The sequence below is a fragment of the Zootoca vivipara genome, chromosome 9, assembly GCF_965207765.1.
Source record: "Zootoca vivipara chromosome 9, rZooViv2.hap1.1, whole genome shotgun sequence".
Taxonomy (NCBI): Eukaryota; Metazoa; Chordata; class Lepidosauria; order Squamata; family Lacertidae; genus Zootoca; species Zootoca vivipara.
Genome location: NC_142592.1, coordinates 1,611,827 through 1,627,451, shown reverse-complemented (window position 1 = coordinate 1,627,451; position 15,625 = coordinate 1,611,827). Strand labels below are relative to the sequence as shown.

Genomic DNA, 15,625 nt, shown 5'->3' with positions numbered 1-15,625 from the left:
GTTGAGGTGCTTTGAGTTTCTTATTTCCCCTCCCTCTTTCTTTTGGAAGTTTTGAACAAGGCAAAATGACTTGCTTTGCCCTCAAGTACCATGATTGGCTGTCGGCTTTAGAAGACTGGGGTGGGATTTTTTTGTCTATGGCTGATAGTTTGACACTTAACTGTCCAAGAATTTAATAACATCATCCTTCTTAACATGCTTAAAAATTGCAGCAAGTCTTCAGCAAGCGTGAAGAGGCGAAAGGAGGAATGGCCCTGGTTTTATGTTTTATGGGCAATATACGTCAGCAGTCATAAGGCATTCACTGCTTAGAGGTGATACCACAGCTGAATGATTTCAGCTGAGAAGTTTCCCACTAGCCTCATTTTATTGACTATGTCAGATCTCTTTTGGTGGAATCTCTGAGCAAATCTGAAATCTGCAACACCATCATTAAAAAGGGCTTTCTCCAAGATCCAACATCATCGTAATTACAGTGAGGAGGCATTAAGGCAACTGCTGGTTTGTGTCTAATCTCAGGAGGAGGAAAGAAGACAGGCACCTAAGATACAGAGATGAAAAAGAGCCTCTTCCTATACTTTACAAACCCATTTTTAAAAAAACCTACTGAATTAGCCCTGGGAGGTGGACGATTTTAAAATCGCTCTCCAGCTTGTCTAGTCATGCACTTTGCAGGATTCAGCACTAGCCATTGATTCTGATTTTCTTCTTGTGGCTGCAGTTGCCTGAGGGGTGTTGCTGCAGAAGACATTGGGATTAAGAGGATTTTGAGTGGAGATCATGAAAAACAAGGTACTGAGATGAATGGCAGGTGGAGATCCTCAAGCCTGGGGGAATGTTCTAGTGAAGGAAGAGCAATGTGCCTGCTTTTGAGAGTAATATAAAGGCCTTTGAAGTTTCTGGCTTGGCATTTCTTTCAAACCATTAGGATAAACGTGACTGGAATTTGATGCAGTATGTTAGAAATGTGCTTTGTAAAGGGTTGCGTTGTTTTCTTGCTGGAAGAAGTAGCAGGCCAGCTGCTAATGGAATTCCTAGGTAAGAAATGTTTGCTTATCCACTGGGTTATTTTCCAGACGCCAACTGCCAAGCTCCCCTATTGAAAGCAAAGAGGAATCCTAACCCTTCCATTAACAACTTTGTTTTCATTTGGTGCTCCACAGTTGCCCTGGATTTGTGGATTTCTTTCTGTTGTTCTTGGAACACCTAAGAGTCTTAACTTTTCACGCACTTGCTCTGTCTCATTAAGTGTTAAATAATAATAAAAAGTCTCTTGGAAATGTAGGTATGTGCATGGACAGCATCTAAAAGCACCTGTAGTAAAACGTAACATTTTCATAGGACACTTCTATATCGCAGTGAATAGTGTCTAATTTTGCGTGCTTGGCTGGCGCTGTTGTTGGTGAGTCACGATGATGGGGCGTTTGGCAGGAGACACTGCGAAACCACTCACGTTGGGGCCTACGCATGGTTGTCAGCAGTTCCACTACAAACAGTTTGCTTCATCAAAGGCTGCCTTCATAAATAAATGGAAATGTTGCTGTGTTTGCTTGCTTGAAATGGTGCAGCCATCTTAAAGTCAGCTGTTTTTTTGGTTCTCATTTTTCAAAGAGCCCTGGCTGAAGACGGGGTAGGATAGCTGGGAGCAATTTTGGTTGGCCTGAGCAGGCTGTGCCCAGGCCTAGGTAGGCATTGGGTGCACTCTGCAATGCTCCCCAAAAGCCACATAAGTTGATTGTTATTAGCTGGAGAAAGACATTAAGTGGAGAGTTTTTGTGTTTGATGTGGTATAAATGACATTTCTAGCCCTTAGGACAACAGACACAGGCTTTCACATGTGCCCTGCGAAAACTTCAAAGCTGCCCTCGAGCTCATTTGGCATAGCTGCCAAGTTTTCCCCTTTCTCGCGAGGAAGCCTATTCAGCATGAGGGAATTTCCCTTAAAAAAAGGGAGAACTTGGCAGCTATGTCATTTGGTGGGGTGTGGGACTGCAGGGACTTGCATAGAAGGAGGACAGGTAAATTATGCAACTGAAAACAAATCTTTCTGCATAACAGAAAAAGAACTGCTTTGACATTTTTCTTTCTGCAGAACCATGATGCAGGTTACAGAATGCGCCTCCATCCAGAGAACCTGGCTGCATATAGAAAATGAGGGCTAGGTTAGAGTTTGTAGGAGAAGTGGTAAAGGTAAAGGGACCCCTGACAATTAAGTCCAGTCGCGAACAACTCTCGGGTTGCAGCGCTCATCTCACCTTAAAGGCCGAGGGAGTCGGCGTTTGTCCACAGTTAGTTTTTCCGGGTCATGTGGCCAGCAGGACTAAGCCGCTTCTGGCGAAACCAGAGCAGCACATAGAAACACTGTTTACCTTCCCGCCAGAGCGGTACATATTTATCTACTTGCACTTTGACGTGCTTCTGAACTGCTAGGTTGGCAGGAACTGGGACCGAGCAACAGGAGCTCACCCCGTCACGGGGATTAGAACTGCCAACCTTCTGATCAACAAGCCCTAGGCTCTGCGGTTTAACCCACAGCGCCACCAGTGTCCCCTAGCCTAGGAGAAGTGATAAATCACTTTAAATACTTCATTTGAATCCTAAGTTAATCTTGCCATCAGTATGTCAAGTGCAAAACTAAAGATTCCTCACATCCTTATTTGTAAAATCTTTAACTGGCAGCGACTCTAGTGGTGTAGTTGGAGTGTTGGACCTGGGGAAACCCTGGGGAACCATGGAATTCAGCCTAGCCTGTGAAGATAAGATGGGGAAGAACCATGCCGGCCAGGAAAGGCAGGAAATAAATGTAATAGTAAATAAATATATAAACTAAGAAAAGTGATTGCAAGAGGCTAATATATTTTTAATAAACAAATACAGTGTTCTTTGCTCCATATTCTAAAATCATTTGAAATAGATACAGCACAAGCTGGCATTGGGGTTGTTTTTTTCAATGTCCCTATCAAAATACAGTGATTATTTTAGAATACTGCTTATGCATTTGCTCTAATATAAAGTTTGGTCAACCTTTTTTGGTCCAAGGACCAGCCCAGGGCTGCAAGCAACAGTGCCCACTCCGCATTCTTAGCACACACTTGCAGGACACACACCCAAACCAGCACAAAGCACCCAAGCAGTTGATCCATGCAGATCAGCAGGGGAGGGAGGGTTATTGCCACCTCCCCACACATCAGATTGATGGCTGAGGAGGTGGTTAGTCTTCCTGCCAGGGTGCTGGACTAAGCAGGGGTTTCGCTTCCCTTTGCTCCCTTCTTCAGATATGCACAGGTCTGAAAGATCCCGTTTTGCCTGCAGTGATTTGGCCTTTGCTCCAAGGACTGGAGGTGGCGGCGTACCAGCGCTTCATGAAACAAAGCAAAGCAGCACCTATGAGACAACTCGATACTAGCGGAAGCCCTGGTGAAACAGGTTCCATGGAGAGGGGATCAGTCATGTTTCCATGACTTCATCTACATTGCCTTTCTGACCGTCCTGCCAATCGCACGCTCAGCAGGGATTTCCCATTTTCATGGTTTTGTGTTTTCCTCTCTTCCTCTGCGCTCTAGACGATGTGCCGGTTATATAGGTACGGTGGGTAGAGACCGTCATAATGGTACTGGCGCCATTGCTCAATCTGCTCTCGGCTTCTCTCGTCCTGCTCTGTAGAGGGAAGAGAAGTAAAATTAAATCATTAGTGGTGAACATGACCCACGTTCAGGTTTGGTTTGGCTTGCTTGTTGCTTCTTCACCTCAGGGGGAGACTCCTTTTGTATATTCATAAGGACAATTCAAGGGGGGGTGTAGAGGGGGGAAATCAGGAGTCGGGGGGAGTGTGATCTCAGCTCTGGGATGGAACGATTGGGGATCCATGAAAATTTCCTGCAGAATGGAGGTCACAAAGCCTGCAGTCTCCCATGCCAAAGACACCTCTTCTCTTAGCCAACATTGTCTGGATTTTTTCTACAGGTAGGTAGCCATGTTGGTCTGCCGTAGTCGAAACAAAATAAATTCCTTCCAGTAGCACCTTAAAGGTAGAGGGACCCCTGACCATTAGGTCCAATCGTGACCGACTCGGGTTGCGGCGCTCATCTCACATTATTGGCCGAGGGAGCTGGTGTACAGCTTCCAGGTCATGTGGCCAGCATGACAAAACTGCTTCTGGCAAACCAGAGCAGCGCACGGAAACGCCATTTACCTTCCCCTATTTATCTACTTGCACTTTGAGGTGCTTTCAAACTGCTAGGTTGGCAGGAGCTGGGACCGAGCAATGGGCACCTTAGAGACCAACTAAGTTTGTTATTGGTATGAGCTTTCGTGTGCATGCACCCTTCTTCAGAAACACTGATACACTGGTGACTTCTATTTCAGTGCTACTGGAAGGAATTTTTTTTATACTGGGTTTTATCTAGCACCTTTTTATAGTAAATCCCCATACAGGGTTTACAAAGATATAGTTTGTTTTTCCAATAGGGATAGACCTAATCTTTATTCTAACTAAAATGGAATTTCTGATCTCCAATATTTAGCATCCTTGCAGTACTCATCATGTAAGAAAATAACTCCTGATAGGTTCTAACGAAGATATTTTGTAGGTCAATTAAAGTATCACAGGTTCTGAATCTATAAATATTTGTGAGTCTGTAAATTAAATATCTAACATTTTCAATATTTCTATATGGGTAAGGTCACAATAAAATATCAAAAGTTATTTCTTACTCCTTACTCCTTTGTACAATGTTTGATTACAACCACTTGTGATTTTAAACAACCTGTGAAGTGTTTTATATTGGCTTTCTGTAATATGTAGCAAACTTACCTTCAAATTAATACTGTACAAAGTTATTCCCAAAATAGGTTACTCTCTAAATGTGCACACATTTTATCGCAAATGCTTCACTTACTACATTTACTGAAAGTTCTAATAGAAATATATTAATTAGAAAAAAGAATAATACCAGTGGTGCATTTTGTTTTGTTTTTTTCTAAATGAAATCTTGAAGCTTTTTAACATACATTTTTTGTAGGTCTTCAAACCAATGAGGTTCTTGATTATTTATGATTTCCTGGTCTTCCAATTTTGAGATTTTACATTATTAATCTTTAACTATTCTATACCAAGTTCAAACTATCCTTTTCAATAAGAACAGCAGACATTACAATTTGTACATGCCTTCATGTTCTAAGGTTTGCATATACAATTCCTGCCCCGTTGAACTAAGTGGAGCTTACATCTGAGGCGACAAGCATAGGATTGGGCTGTTTAAGAAGTAAAAACTGAGAGTAAAATGAATCTCCCCTTTCCCAGCTTCAGAATATCTAGAAATCCGGCAGTATCAGCATATGTCAAGAGTATCCACCATTACAGGGAAAGGGCACCTCTGGAAAAATATCTGGATTTAGTGACACACCAGGCAGACACACTTGATGCAAAGAGCAGCGTTCCAGTTCGGGCTCCACTAGGAATTCCAGAGAACAAAATTTGACGGAAAACTTCCATATTTGCGTTCCCTGCTGAATGCGGATATGGTAGGAAATGATGTGGTGGAATGGTTAAAAGCAACATGATTTACTAGGTAGGAAAAATATGTATAGGAAGAAGTACTTTCATTTGTGCCTGAGGAGCAAGCAAAGCACAAGGCAACAATTCAGACTGATTTTTTTGCTCTTCAGGGTTTCTGAAGCCCCTCTGTGTTATGCCAGAATCCATGATGTAACTTGTATTTCTTGAATAACTGTTATTACATTAAAAAATCAGAATCCAAAAAACCACACAGACCTGCTTAGTTCTTTGCAATGAAGAAGGTTTTGGACTGAGTTTCTCAACATGCTGCACAATGTATTACTTTTGAAACAGAGGGAAGTTTCCAAAGCAGATAATGGGACCGGGTCATTTAAAGGAAGCCAGCCCAAAATCACCCTTGGGTATACATATGTTGGACTTGTGTTAAAAAGAGTTAGTCGGATGAATTTAATTCTGCCATTTTAATGAGAAGCTTAAATGTATCTGGCTACTCGGCTTCATCCAAGGGGCAATTGTCCACCCACCACCCTCTCAAGCAATTTACTCCCCCCCCACACACACCAAAAAAAAGGGAAGTTCCACAATTGAGAGAGAGTTATCTAATACCCCCTGGGCTCAGAGAGGGCTTGCCTCCTTCAAAGAAGTGGGGATCTGTCAAGAGGGACTGTGGTTAAGCTGTGTTCTGTCCACATCCTCAAACCGATCTCCAAAGGTGGAACTAGATGGTGCGTTGGGGATTTCACCAGGATTTCGCCAGGATTTGCTACACAGGCATCTCTGGCTTGTTGGGTACCTCAGGTTTGGTCTTTTTTGCTTTCCTACTAGGTTTCCTATGCATTTAAAAGTAATGGTGAGGCATTCTGTCAGCGCTGAGCACTGACCAAGATGGAATTGATAGCATGATTTTTATCATATCCTCCAACATTTCTCAGATGAAAATAGGGACATTCTATTCTACATCAGAATCATTGCTTAAGCATTTTCTCCTGGTCAAGTACAAAAGTTATTAGAGGAAACACACAAGACTGCAGTATTTTAAGCACAGAAATCTGAACTTATGAAGTGCATTTATAGGGAAGCCTGAGGGGGGAATGGAAACCCCAAATCAATAAATACAACTAACTAGCAGTTGTACTGATGTAGAATAGAATGTCCTTATTTTCATCAGGGGAATGTTGGAGGGCTTGTGCCATGCTAGGGCAGGAGGCTGGCAGGAAATGCAAAGCGTTTTGTTATGGGGCCTGAAAAAAGGCTACATTCGAAATTCCATCCAAATACAGTACTTGCTTTGAAAGGGAATTGAATCAGAGCTTCCACACCTGCTTAGCTGACAAAGTGGCTACCAGCCTATGCACAGGATCCGGGGACCCAACGGCTCTTAAGCAGCAAAGTGTGCCATAGTTTAGAAAGTTAATTCCCATATTTAGTGCGTTTCCCAAACTGTTTCTGCCTCCCTCTGAATATGCTTTCAGGGTTTGTTTGTTTTTATTAAAAAAAAATATTCAATACATGATTGTCCTCCGCTGAACGACGCTCACAAAATCAGAACAATTGGCAACCTGAGACAAGAAGGAGCTTGTTGTGTGTGTCCTAGCGGTATTAAGTAACTCACATGTTAAGAACAATTCTCTTCAAAACTATAGATAAGATCTCATGAAATGGAGACTTTTGCAACAGTATCCTGAAAGCAAAGAATGTTTTCTTTCTTAGCATTGCTTGTATTTCACAAGAACCCTTCTGTCGTCACTGCAAGCCAGAATTCACAAGCTAAGGAAGACTCCATGAGGTTTTTATTTAGGGCACAGGTGGCTAAACTGCAGCCATCCAGACTTGGCCAGGGGTTCACCACCTCTGCTTCAAAGGGTACAGTGGCACTTCCCCAAACCTGGCTGTTTCTCCATCGTCCCCCGCAGATTGTGAGGATACCAGCACATGCATTTCTCTACGCTGTGGAGTGTGGCGCTTGCAGTGGTCAAGTGTGCACCCAAAGCATGGAAAACACATGACACCCCTTTTGCTGCTGTTGCTAAACCCTCTGGTCTTACCATCACGCTCTTCCTCAACAAAGTTCTCAAACTCATTCCTCTGCTCCTCATAGTATTCCCTCCTTTGTTCGTCAGCAGCCAGCATCTGGCGGGTCTCGGCTGTATTGAAAGATGAGCAGAGTATTAGCCAGCAGGCCTGAAAAAGGACTGAGGGATGCTTGGCTCTTGTTGCACAGAGTCACTGCAATATAAATACCCTCTAAATCTCCCTTGACTGTAACCCTTTGAGTGATTAACCATAGAGCAAGAATGGAAAGCCTCCAGCTCACATGCCACCTGCAAGTCTCAAAATGCTTTTCTATTTTAAAACGGAAAAATAACATTTACTAATGCTATCCAATTATTGGATTAACCCCAACTATTTAAGAGTTAATCCAGCAGCTAAAAAGGAGTGCAAAAGCCCTAGCCCACCCCTTGAAGTAGCAAGAATTAACGTGTTTTTTAGACTAAATAGGCAAAAAGAATCCAAACTGGTGATGTTTTATACCCTCAAAATTAGTTACCTTATTTTGCTTGCAGCAAGCAGCTAGATTGCATTATTCACTTTCATCCTCATGAGGTTCTTGCTCTGATATCAACATAATTTATTCTAGGCTGGGGGGGGGGTAACCTGAGTGAGTTTGGGGTGTGAATGGTTCCACTCTGAGTCAGGGAATTAGAACTGGATGGCCTTTTGGTGCCTCTGATGGTGTTTCTGTGAGTTTGGAATACCTGCACTTGAAGAAATCTACGCATGCCCTGCATCTTCCCAGCTGATCATTAACAGAAAGTGCAATTAACAACATAAAAGTTCACTGCTGTTCTATATTCTAAGGTCTTTGTTTATTTTGATGCATGCTGCCCCACAGAAAACACTCCATGTGTAGAAAAGTAGCATTTCAGGGAGAAAAGTTCAGCCTAACCTTTTCCCCGAGTCCCTGATAATGCTAGGGGCTGTTGTGTTTTTAAGTAAAAAGGATTGGGAGGGGTGTAATAAACACAGCCCCAGACCTGTATTCTGCAGTAGTACAGTCCAGAAAAAGCTTTACCACTGGATTCTGTAGATTGCATTAACTGCCCAATGGAGAGACTCACCTCTGCTCTGAGTGAGGTTCTCAGAAGAGGGAATGGAAACTTTCCTCTCTTGCTAGTCTGCACTATCTTGTAGGAAGATAGATGAGGATGAGGATTTCTGACCTGTCCAAGGCACTGCACCCAGCTGCATCACTCAGCTGCCCCTTAATCAAGGAGCATCACACTGTAAAGTCAAAAGTATTCAAAAGGAGAACTAACACTGTTTCAGGGATCCTGTGTAAAACGGTTGGATGGCGCCTTGTGTGCCTCCTTCCAGCAACTCCTGCAGCCCAGCTAGTGCCAAAAGACTTGCTCTGCTTTCCTTTGGACCCCATCAGAGAGGCTGAAAGGGGGGTTTTGTCATCTGGGCAGCCCAGGACCTCCATACCTCCAGGCTTGTGCCCCAGAAAGGTCACTTGGGTGTTGCAAATCCAGCAGTTTGGTTTCAGCCCTGGAGGCACACTCCATTATCTTTTGATGGGTGCCAAGAAGCAAGGACCCTGTGTATTTTTTGTTGTTCAGTTTAAGTATTATGGGTACCGTATTAAAATATATTTTTGTTGAGTTGAGGGTAGCAAGCAGTGGCGGAGAGATGCCAATAAAGGAATTCTGGCTTTGGAAAGACACGACACACATTGGATCAACCATGTTTGGCTTTCATTTCCTGCATTTTAAGTGCTCCATCAACGTGATGCACAAGGAAAGAGATAGTATTGTCTTTATTATTGTCTCAGTCAAGTTTTATGTTGAGAGGGGTCATGTTTGGTGGTCACTTCCAGCTGTTAAATTTCCTGGGAGTGGTGAGAAAATGAAATGCAGGAGGTGCCATGCTGCCTGCATGTGTCTCAGACTGTGTGCCAGCTACCGTTATATCCCTTGTGGGCAAGTCTGGTTGCTTGCCCACAAGCACTCTAGGCATGTTTTTGCATGCTAGCCCCGGGAAAGTGCTGCCTGCACACAATGCACTTTGTGTTATTAAGCTAGTGACAAAAAATGCAGGAGGCAGGGATGCAAAATGCTGCCTGCCCAGAGGTGACAAAACAGTTTGAGCCAGCCCTGGTTGCTAGAAGGCAAAGCCAATCGCTAACTGACAATACCGCTTCCAGTGTACACTACAGATAAAAAAATTTATCTTAGTCCATACTTTTTCAATAATTACTTTAAATTAAGTCAGGTGTGCATTTCTATGAAGCATAGAATCATAGAATTGGAAGAGACCACAAGGGCCATCCAGTCCAACCCCCTGCCAAGCAGGAAACACCATCAAAGCATTCTTGACATATGGCTGTCAAGCCTCTGCTTAAAGACCTCCAAAGAAGGAGACTCCACCACACTTCTTGGCAGCAAATTCCACTGTCGAACAGCTCTTACTGTCAGGAAGTTCTTCCTAATGTTTAGGTGGAATCTTCTTTCTTGTAGTTTGAATCCATTGCTCCGTGTCCGCTTCTCTGGAGCAGCAGAAAACAACCTTTCTCCCTCCTCTATATGACATCCTTTTATATATTTGAACATGGTTATCATATCACCCCTTAACCTTCTCTTCTCCATGATATGATAGCCATGTTCAAATATATAAAAGGATGTCATATAGAGGAGGGAGAAAGGTTGTTTTCTGCTGCTCCAGAGAAGCGGACACGGAGCAACGGATTCAAACTACAAGAAAGAAAATTCCACCTAAACATTAGGAAGAACTTCCTGACAGTAAGAGCTGTTCGACAGTGGAATTTGCTGCCAAGGAGTGTGGTGGAGTCTCCTTCTTTGGAGGTCTTTAAGCAGAGGCTTGACAGCCATCTGTCAGGAATGCTTTGATGGTGTTTCCTGCTTGGCAGGGGGTTGGACTGGATGGCCCTTGTGGTCTCTTCCAACTCTATGATTCTATGATTCTATGATTACCCCTTAACCTTCTCTTCTCCAGGCTAAACATACCCAGCTCCCTAAGCCGTTCCTCATAAGGCATTGTTTCCAGGCCTTTGACCATTTTGGTTGCCCTCTTCTGGACACGTTCCAGCTTTTCAGTATCCTTCTTGAACTGTGGTGACTAGAACTGGACACAGTACTCCAGGTGAGGTCTGACCAGAGCAGAATACAGTGGTACTATTACTTCCCTTGATCTAGACGCTATACTCCTATTGATGCAGCCCAGAACTGAATGCTGTTTTCAGTTCTACCAAGGAGGGGTGAAACTGGTCTTGCAGGGCCTGTCCACCCCAGAGTTTCCTGTGTGCTTGCAGCTGTGTTTCCATTTAATTTGCATAGTCCACATGACTATCAAACAGCACCAATCCAATAATAATAATAATAATAATAATAATAATAATAATAATAATAATAATTTTTATTTATACCCCGCCCATCTGGCTGGGTTTCCCCAGCCACTCCGGGCGGCTTCCAACAAAATATTAAAATACACTGGTCTGTTAAACATTAAAAGCTTCCCTAAACAGGGCTGCCTTCAGATGTCTTCTCAGTGCTTTTCCCCCTCTGTAAAATCAGAAAGGATTTGGTTTTGGGAAAACCAAAACAGAGATAATCTAGTAAATTGGGGTGAACTGGGCTCCAAACCACTCTACTCATGTTTGCAGATGGTTTGTTCTGTATTCCTAAGTGGGTAGATCAATCATCATTTCCTGTCACTCCCCTTTCCACACCCATTACTTCTGAATGTGCGTGTAACTGCACACTCCTGAATGATGCAGTCTAGTTATATACATATTGGTTCTGCACATTTTTACAGAACCAGGAAAGTGCACAAGCAAATTTTCAATTGCCTGGCTGCATGCTTTTGCATACGACTTGGGTCAGGATTTTTCTTAAGAATGCAAGGGGCACGCAAAGCTATCTGCGCACAGCCTGTCGGTACTCAACTGGCGTATTAGATTAGAAGGCAACAGATTAAAAGGCAGGGACAAACACAAAAAGGCCAAAGTTGCTCCCCATATACAAATACAAAATCTGGTCTGGTCTAATTCCAATGAGGGCAAAGAGGATTAACAGCTAAATAACATCTGAATGTGGCCAAGCCTGTGCTTCAGACCTGCTGCCTGTTCAGCTTCTTCCCTAAACTGCAAAAGGAGACAGAGCAGGTCTCTGCATTGCACGCAGGTATCTTTCGTTCACCGTGATGCCCTGCACCTCCCACTCTGTCCTCCTAATCACTCCCTGGACCACCATGTGGTTTAAACTAATTAAGAAACATCTCATACTTTCAAATATATTTCAGTTTCCAAAGCAACAACTTAGCTAATTTAGAAATGCAGCCAATAAATATGCATATTAAGAAATTAAATGAAAACCCCCAGCTACGAAGAGTTTTTCCAATGCTGACTTACACAAGCAAACTTTCTTGTTTTTCCTTCTTGCTGCCTCCTGCTATCACTCCTCCGCACCCTTGTGCCAGTCTTTGACATCCCACTGCCTATTACTCTAGAGTAGTCGTATTCAATTGGATAAATGGATAGTGGTGACCACTGCATACATGTGTTCGATATGAAAATCAGAAGAGTAAGGAGCCTGTTCTAATCTTCTCTGATCAGTTAATAAATCTTTCACAGCGTGGCAGACAATTTAGGAATGTGCCCAAAAAACACGAGATTAAAGGAGCATTAAATTAATCACAGTTTTCCGTAAACAACTTCCAAACAGTCTCACCATTGAGCTCGTCTCTCGATTTGGTAGATCTTTTGCCTCTTTTCTTGAAAAAGTTAGATGCATCTGATTCCTTCACGAAGACTCTTTTTTTAACACCTGGAAGTAGGGAAAAAAGGGGGGAGTCTGACCACTGGTGAGAAATGGGCTATTGGGTTATTTATTTTCAAAAATGTTTAAAGTAAGTATGTGTCTAGTTTATCTTATCTTATCCCTTTCCAAAGCCAGTTAATGAATAATCTTGAATCTCCCCACTTACTTTCCTTGCTGAGTTCTCCAGCTGCTGCTTTCTTGGACTCCACAGCCACAGCATCACCTTCTTCAATAACTAGAGAAGGTGAAGTATAAAGCCAGTTTTGGATTTAGTGAGAGTAAGTACAGAATCTTGGTGAAAATCACAGATAATTTTTTAAAACTGTTACCTGCTAAAGCCGTGCCAGCCTTATATTATAACCTGGCAAAGGTAATTGTTCTTCTTAACATGCCAATGCACTAAGGTCCAGTCTATATCCTAGACACAGCTTAAAAGCAGCATTGCTGGTGTAGTAGCTGGAAACTGAGTATCTTTTAGCATTTGGTGATTTGGTGGGGAAACTGCAGCCTCTCTCATCCCATTAACTGACAAATGCTCCCATTTGTTGCCCTATTATTCCTTGCTGAAATTCAACCTTTCCTTGTAGTTATTATTGCAAATCATACATACCAATCAGAAGCACTAAAGCCACGAGGCAGGAACGAAAAAGCACTTGCTTCCAGTTCATCTTTGCCATGTTCCAGCCGGCACAGTAATGAATGTCCCAGCGACTTTTGCACACAGAAAAAAGAGTAAAAAGAGTCCTGTTCTCTTTCTAGGAAATGAAGCAGAAAGTGATGCTCTTCCCTTAGGGTGGGAGGGAGAGAGGAGGAACCTTGGATGGCACTTGACTTGGCTGTATAGACAGGTTCAAGGGAGCATGGAAAACTCAGCATAGGAACTATTGTGTAGCAAACATGTTGGCTCTGTGACACACACTCATTGTGCCCAGCAGGGAATGAGTTGTGAACAGCCAGGCAAAGTGGGGAGATTCATGGAAACGAGACATATTATTTGCAAAAATGGTGACAGGGAAGTACAGATTTAAGCAAGAAACAGTCTGAATGCTGAAGGGCACCTGGGTGGCAAGGGCAGTAGCAGCAGCTGCAACTTTAGGGTGGTGGCAGAACTAATATATGTGTCTGATTGCATCTAGTTTTCAGTAGCAACTGAATTCACTATGTGAAGAACCTTGTGCATCAGACCAAAGGGAAAGTAAGTTACTGAGTTTCGTGAGCTCACTATTTTCAGGCAGAAGGTGGAAGGGGTAGAGCCTTACTGCAATTTAGTACAATCAAGATGCACTTTCTTGGAGGAGGCAAACAGCAGAGACTGGGAGTAAATGTCTGTCCCATATGGACGATGCTGATGATGCTTTGCTAATGATTCTTTATGAAGACCTGATTCCTTTTTTGATGGAGTAATGTAGATGGTGCTGGAGGAGACTCTTGAGAGTCCCATGGACTGCAAGAAGATCAAACCTATCCATTCTGAAGGAAATCAGCCCCAAGTGCTCACTGGAAGGACAGGTGCTGAAGCTGAGGCTCCAATACTTTGGCCACCTCATGAGAAGAGAAGACACCCTGGAAAAGGCCCTGATGTTGGGAAAGATTGAGGGGCACAAGGAGAAGGGGGACGACAGAGGACGAGATGGTTGGACAGTGTTCTCAAAGCCACCAACATGAGTCTGACCAAACTGCGGGAGGCAGTGGAAGACAGGACAGGGCCGTCTTAAGCATATCAAGCGCCCGGGCGCCGTGGTGCGATGGTCGCTCCGGCGGCGCCCCCTGCCCGCCCCGTTTCTCACCACAGTGGGCGCAGCTGCACGGCGCCCCCCTGACAGCCCGGCACCCTGGCGCCCTGCGCCACCTTGCTTTAGAGCTGGCCCTGAGACAGGAGTGCCTGGCGTGCTCTGGTCCATGGGGTCACGAAGAGTCAGACACGACTAAACGACTAAACAACAACAAAAAATCACATTGTGATGTTAGTGCACTCTACCAATGCCATTCAGTGAATGTTTCTTATTAAAGCCTCCTCAACAGCTGACTTACTGGTATTTATAGCTATCATTTTTTATGTCAAAAATGAATGTTGAACTAAGAGTTAAGTATCTTTCTTAACAGGAACAAGTGAGGTTGATGATGTTTCACTTGGGCTAGAGAAACTTGTGTCCAGGTGGGCACTTTGCTCTCAGACAACTTGAGGGTGAAGACCTAAGCTCCATTTTAGGTGCCCTGAAAACAAAGCAGCAAATATGTGTTCAAAGCACATCTGTGGTGGTGAGAGTAAAATAACTTCTCTTTTTAAAAGATGACAAAACAAAATTTAAAAAAATTAAAATTATTCCAGTACCGGTAGCATCTTAGAGACCAACTAAGTTTGTTCTTGGTATGAGCTTTCGTGTGCATGCACACTTCTTCAGATACACTTAAACAGAAGTCTGTATCTGAAGAAGTGTGCATGCACACGAAAGCTCATACCAATGACAAACTTAGTTGGTCTCTAAGGTGCTACTGGAAGAAAAAAAATTATTTTTTTCTATTTTGTTTTGACTACGCCAGACCAACATGGCTACCTACCTGTAACTAAAAAGATGACAGACAGACAGACAGACAGATTATTGATAGATAGATAGATAGATAGATGGATAGATAGATAGATAGATAGATAGATGATTGATTGATTGATAGATGACAGACAGATAGATATTCCCTCCAAGCAAGCTGTGGAATGAGCAACATTAAGCAATGAAATAAACTAAACAATCAATGATCAAGTAGCAGAGAATCCAAAGGGGGGGGGGGCGGGAGATCTAAGAAAATAAAAAATATCTTCACCTGGTGCCAAAAATACATCCAAGAGTGTTCCAGGCAGGTCCCTTCCTTCCTGGGGGAGCATTCAATAACTGGGACACATAACAAAAAAGAATGCTGGATTTGATGAGGCTTTTATCCATTAAGTAATTCCAGTGAAGATTCAGTGTCATTCATTCAAGTTTACTGTTTTAACAGAAAATAACCAAAAGCTAGTGGAAAGAGATTGGAGAAGGACTGGGTTAAGAGGGCAGTCTAAAAGAGAAGCTGTATCTGAATGCTGCAGAACTGAGGTGTAAACATTCATGTTCAAAACTACCACTTCAGTCCTGAAATGCTGCTTTGGCAGCACTCAAGTTATGGAATGTACAGGAGTGCTTGAAAGTAAATACTGAGTTTGTTCCCCTGGCAGAGTAGCCTGTGAATCGGATGAATGGGGGTTTATGCCCTGAAGATGTCTTTGCCACTTCTGATGCTT

The 15,625-nt window shown here is 43.1% G+C and overlaps 1 protein-coding gene across 1 annotated transcript; it reads right to left on the bottom strand.

The window, feature by feature from the left end:
- Window positions 1–2,836: 2,836 nt before the first annotated feature.
- Window positions 2,837–13,426, bottom strand: UCMA (upper zone of growth plate and cartilage matrix associated). The gene is made up of 5 exons (XM_035128134.2): window positions 12,965–13,426; window positions 12,521–12,589; window positions 12,265–12,360; window positions 7,564–7,662; window positions 2,837–3,657 (listed from the first exon to the last, which is right to left on the bottom strand). The coding sequence occupies exons 1-5, from the start codon at window positions 13,029–13,031 to the stop codon at window positions 3,560–3,562; spliced, it is 429 nt and encodes a 142-aa protein (XP_034984025.1). The 5' UTR covers window positions 13,032–13,426; the 3' UTR covers window positions 2,837–3,559.
- Window positions 13,427–15,625: the final 2,199 nt, after the last annotated feature.

Bases quoted from the DNA above. Each gene is read 5' to 3' on its own strand.
- UCMA (XM_035128134.2), bottom strand. From the start codon at position 13,031: ATGGCAAAGATGAACTGGAAGCAAGTGCTTTTTCGTTCCTGCCTCGTG. The intron at 12,361-12,520 runs GTAAGTGGGGAG...CCCTACTTCCAG, and splicing joins TGGAGAACTCAGCAAGGAAA to GTGTTAAAAAAAGAGTCTTC. The intron at 3,658-7,563 runs GTAAGACCAGAG...TTCCCTCTACAG, and splicing joins TGTTGAGGAAGAGCGTGATG to AGCAGGACGAGAGAAGCCGA.